The sequence below is a fragment of the Chlorella variabilis genome (genome assembly GCF_000147415.1).
Source record: "Chlorella variabilis unplaced genomic scaffold CHLNCscaffold_28, whole genome shotgun sequence".
NCBI classification, from domain to species: domain Eukaryota; kingdom Viridiplantae; phylum Chlorophyta; class Trebouxiophyceae; order Chlorellales; family Chlorellaceae; genus Chlorella; species Chlorella variabilis.
Window position 1 is genome coordinate 127,700 of NW_005435060.1, and position 4,836 is coordinate 132,535.

The following is a 4,836-nucleotide window of genomic DNA, read 5'->3' on the forward strand; positions in this document are numbered from 1 at the left end:
ACACCGGAACCTGAGGGAGAGGGGTGGGGGGTGGGGTGGGGGGTGGGTGCGGGTGTGCGGGAGGGCGGTGCAAATGTGAAAGAAGGCGGCGCGCTGCCAGGCGCCGGGCGGGGGTGCCAGGCGGGCGTGCCCGGAGCGCCCTCGCCGCCGCCGCCGCCGCCGCCGCCGCCGCCGCCGCCGGCAGGCCGCCGGCCCCCAAATGCAAGCACAGCGCGGGCAGTGCCAGCAGCAGCTGGCGGCCCGACGTACGGCAGGCCACCCGCGACGCCTCCCCTCCCCCTCCCCTGAGCCGCCCGCTCACATGCTCCTCCGCCTCCTTCTCCAGGGCCCCCTTGTTGAACCGCTTGAGCGCCTCCTCAAAGTTAAACTCCTCCTGGGGGCAAGGCAGGCAGGCAGGTAGGTAGGTAGGAAGGAAGGACAGCCAAGGCAGGCAGGTAGGCAGGCAGGCAGGCAGGCAGGCAGCAGCAAGCAGCAGCAGCACACACGGAAGCTTGAAACGACGACAGCACCGCATTGCGCAGACAAGGCAGCGCGGCAGCGCCAGACAGCCTTGGCGGGCCGGCAGCGTTAGTGCCGCTCGTCCAAAGCGCCTGTGTGGCTGGAGGAGCCTGCCGGCAGCCCTGGCAGTCCGCCGGCCAGCCAGCCAGCACCCGAGCAGCAGGCAGGCCCTTGGGCCCCCTTTGTAACACAAGAGGCCCAGCCCAGCCTCACCTTGGGCACCTCCACCGGAGGCGGGCGGGGCTGCGGCGGCGGGCGGTTGTGCTGCTGCTGGCCGCCGCCGCCGCCGCCGCCGCGGCCGCCGCCGCCGCCGTGCTGCTGCTGGTGGCCGCCGCCGCGGCCGCCGCCGCCGCGGCCGCCGCGCGGGTGCTGCAGTGGCGCGCGCCCGCCTGCGGCGTGGGCGTAAGAGCTGGGGCGCTGCTGCGGCGCCGGCGGGGGGCCGGAGCCATTGGCGGCACCCATGGGGGTGATTGCCACTGTAGGGGCTGGCGCGGGGGCGGGCTGGCCAAGAGGAGGGCCCGCCGGAGGGCTCGACGGCGGCGGCGGCGCGCCGCCTGGCGGCGGCGGCCCCCACGGGCTGCTCCCAAACGGCGGCGGCGCGCCGTAGGGCTGCGGCGGCGGCGGCGGCGCGCCCCAGCCGCCGGGCGCGGAGGGCGGCGGCGGGCCCGCAGACACGATGGCCGGATCCTGGAACGGCGGCGGCGCCGCGGCGGGCGGGGGCTGCTGCGGCGGCGGCTGCACCACAGTCAGCTCTTTGATCTCGGAGCCTGCAGCGCAGCACGGTTTTAGAGTGTTCGAGGTTGCGTCAGTTGGTCCCAGAGCCCAGCAGCAAGCGAGGGTTGCGCGATGCCGCGGGGCCCCTGCACCGCCTCCAGCCCCCGCGCCGCTCCCAGCAGCCCGTGCGCACCCTTGAAAACCACATACTCGAAGACCTGGTCGCTGGGCGGCACCTCGTTCTCCTTCCGCCGGCCCTCAGTGCCGAAGCAGCGTACTGCGGCAGGGAGGGGGCGTGATCGCGGGTGGGCAGCTGGGACAGGGTGTCGTGGGGGGTGTCGGGAGCGGTGGGGAGCGCTGGGCAGCACATACCCCTCGGGCCACCACCAGGTGCGGGATGGGGCGGCTCCCCCGCCCCTGCGGCGCCCCACCCTGCCGCCTGCACCTCCCTCCGGCTGCCCAGGCCTCCAGCCTCACCGTTCGACAGGGCGATGGTCGAGTTTGGCATATCGATCGACCAGAGGATGCCCTGGTAGGCCACATCGCCGCTGCTGATGAGCCGCATCAGGCTGCCGATGAAGGGCAGCCCATCGCCCCCTGTGGTCGCGCCATCGCCAGGCGCTGCCATGGCCGCTTGCAGGTGAGGCTCCCACGCCTCTGCCAAACACCCCAGGAGCGGCCGACAACCGGGACGGGTCGGCAGGAAGTGGCGCCTGCGAGGGGGAGGCGCACCATAGCCTGGATCCTCGCCGCCCACGCTGACGGGGCGCATGCGGCGCACAGCACGCATTTAGGGTTTAGGGTAAAAAGGCACGCCGGCTTTTCCCGCTTCCTGCCAGCTCTGGGGGATGCAACCAAGGGACCACAGTACTGCACAGATCCCCTGGTCCTGCCCAGAAGAGCCACTGGCAGCGCAGAATGCGGGCAGCGGCGGCAGCACGGCGCGGCAGCGCCCATGCGGGTATGGAGGGATGGAACGAGCAAACAGAGGACTGGCAGTCCCAGGGGACTGCCACTCCTTCGCTGCACTGCGAATTCTGAACTGCTGACTGCGCAAGCCTATATGTGTCTGAGCTCCATGCTTGTGGGCCTCAGGCGGCCATCAGCCGCTTCGTCCTGCTGATGGCGGGTCGTGAAAGCCTTTCCCGGGCACTATGGGGGCCATACATCAGCTCAGCTTGTCCCTGCTGCGGCTGCCAAGCACAGATGCCCCTGTCCCATGAAATCATCTGCAGGCGTGCGACACCGTGCACTTTGGTGTGTCCAGCAGGCGGCGATCTGCGGCGGTTGTGGGGAGATGAGCTCCTCCGCCTCCTGCTGCCGCCGGTCCTAGCAGCTCCTCGGCATCAATGTCAGGATGCTGCCATCCAACCAGGGGGCTTGCAGAGGCCATACACGCGTAGACATGCCGATGGGCTGGCTGCCAGTGTGTCGGTTGAGCGCTACGGCGTCGCTCCAGCAGATTTGCATCGATGCATTGCACAATGCGTTATCTCCTTGTCCTCAGGTCCTGAGTCAGGACCTCCTTTCTGCCCAGCTGGCGGAAAATGCGATGATAGTGTCGGCGGCCCACCGATCGGCCTCTTCCGCCCCGCCTCGCGACCCTCGTAGTCCGTGGAGCGATGGCAAGGCCGGCGGCGATGTTGCTGGCCGTGCTGGCCTTCGCAGTTACGGCCCACGGCTTGCGGCTGCCCCACTGGCGCTCCACCGGCTGCCAGAATGACGTGCGGGCGGGAAGCGTGCGGCTGAACGCAGATGGCGGCCTGGTCTTCTCGGAAGACCCAGAGGGTGAGCCGCCGCCACCGCCGCTTACCACCGCTGCTTCTGCCTTCTGTCCCGCAGCTCCTCCACCACACAGCTGTTATCGCCTCCGGTGCAGGCGGCCTGGCCTGGGGCTCCTACCTCGACTCCCGCCACAGCCCTTCCAATTTCGGTCAACTGCGGGTGACCACCTCGGGCCAGCACCCAGATGAGCGGCAGCTGCAGGCCGCGGGCTTCCTGGAAGGCTACCTCACCGCGCAGCGCATCTGGGACAGCTTCCTCAACATGCGAGACTACTTCAAGGCAGGGATGGGCGCCGAAATCGAGAAGCCCATGCGGTGGTGAGGGGCCGCCCGCCCGCGGCTGGTCCACTTGTTCGTGCAGTGCTCAGCTGAAGCGCGTGCCTTGCTGGGGCTGGGGCTGGGGTGGTACTGTCCTGGTTGTGGCGAAAGGCTGCTGTGGGGATGGGGGGCGGGTGTAGAGCAGCCCATGCCTCGCTGCATGCTAGGAGCTTGGCCGGGGCCTGTTTGGCTATCAAGAAGGCCAGTACATACCGCCTGCTGTGGTCCCCGGCACAGCGTGGCGCTGCGGCGCACGGCGCGCGGCCCTGTGCTCCCGTGCGGCGCAGTCAGCCACTGAGCCTGACAGCCCTGCCGCCGCTGCGCCTGCTGCTGCCCGGCCCGCCTGCGGCCCCGCAGGATCGAGGAGCAGGATCGGTGGGTGAGGGGGCAGTGTGTCTCTGGGCCCGGGCAGCGTGTGGGCGCCGCCAAGAACGAGCGGTTCTGGGAGGTGAGGCGGCTGCCTGCGGTCAGTCTGCGGTCAGCCTCAGCCTGGCAGGCAGGCCATCTGGGCTGCCCGCCGGCGTCCTCCTTGCAAGGGTGGCGGGCTGCCGCTCCTGCCGTCGCTTCCCCTCGTCGGCAACCTCCTGCCGCCGTTCTCCCCGCGACACACCCCTCTCTGACGCCGCCTGCCCTGGCGTCTGCGCTCGCCGCGCTGCCGTCGCTACGCAGGCCGTGTGCCTGCTGCTGCACCAGTTTGATGGCATGAAGGCGGGGTACCGCGCGGCGCGGCAGGCGGCCAACGATGCCGCCGCCATCGGCGACATGAGCGACTGGGACTTTCTGTTCCTGGAGTCAAACGGTGGGTGGGGGGCTGCCGCTGGGGGTGGGGATGGGGATGGGGGTCGGGTGGACACTGTGCGGTGGGGCTGGGCGTGGGTAGAGCTCATCCGTTGCGCAGTGGGTGCACTGGGCACGAGCAGGCGTCGACGGCGCCGCCGCTGTGCTGCTGCTGTGGCCCCGAGCGCCTTTTTTCCCGGCTGTTGTACTGCTGTACCGCGGAGCAACTGTACCGCCTGTCCCGCTGCGGTACCGCCTGCAGGCGACCTGTACGACATCATCGACTGGCAGCAGCCCGACCAGCGCCCCAGCTGGGTGCAGGGCCAGGAGTGAGTGCGCCGGGATTCACCAGTTTGTAGCCGGCGTGCGCGGGAGCAGCGGTGCTTGCTCGCTTGCCAGGCAGCCTCGGTTGGGCCCCTTCCCCCACACCAACACCCCACACCCACACCATGTCCCCGCGCTCCCCGCCACGCCACGCTCCTGCCCCTCCCTGCAGGCCGCCCATCCCGACGGTGCACCGCCGCAGCGGCGGGCGCCACTGGGGCGCGCTGGAGGCGGCAGCGCGGTTAGACCCGCACGCCGCCGCCGCCCGGCTCTTCTCCAAGGTAAGGGCCGCCCGCTCCGCACAGGGCAGCCGGGCTGGGGCTGCTGGGGGTGTGAGGAGGGCCCCTGGTGCTGGGGTGCAGCCGCAGCGGCCGCCCTCGAGCGCCGCTTCCCGCCCTCCCGCCGATTCGCCCTCTCTATC

General features: G+C 70.8%; 2 protein-coding genes across 2 annotated transcripts in view; one reads left to right on the forward strand and one right to left on the reverse strand.

Annotated features, from left to right (window-relative positions):
• The window catches only part of CHLNCDRAFT_140006 (hypothetical protein), a gene marked incomplete at both ends in the record, with an annotated part of 2,774 nt that extends 934 nt beyond the window's left edge, over positions 1-1,840 (reverse strand). Inside the window, 4 exons of the mRNA XM_005843651.1 lie at positions 302-373; positions 712-1,265; positions 1,406-1,489; positions 1,690-1,840. Coding sequence (XP_005843713.1) covers positions 302-373; positions 712-1,265; positions 1,406-1,489; positions 1,690-1,840 — 861 coding nt within the window. The remainder of the gene's footprint in view (positions 1-301; positions 374-711; positions 1,266-1,405; positions 1,490-1,689) is intronic.
• Positions 1,841-2,852: 1,012 nt separating this feature from the next.
• CHLNCDRAFT_140007 (hypothetical protein) overlaps positions 2,853-4,836 on the forward strand; it is a gene marked incomplete at both ends in the record, with an annotated part of 4,435 nt that continues 2,451 nt past the window's right edge. Inside the window, 6 exons of the mRNA XM_005843589.1 lie at positions 2,853-3,000; positions 3,092-3,311; positions 3,672-3,762; positions 3,984-4,113; positions 4,354-4,420; positions 4,588-4,696. Coding sequence (XP_005843651.1) covers positions 2,853-3,000; positions 3,092-3,311; positions 3,672-3,762; positions 3,984-4,113; positions 4,354-4,420; positions 4,588-4,696 — 765 coding nt within the window. The remainder of the gene's footprint in view (positions 3,001-3,091; positions 3,312-3,671; positions 3,763-3,983; positions 4,114-4,353; positions 4,421-4,587; positions 4,697-4,836) is intronic.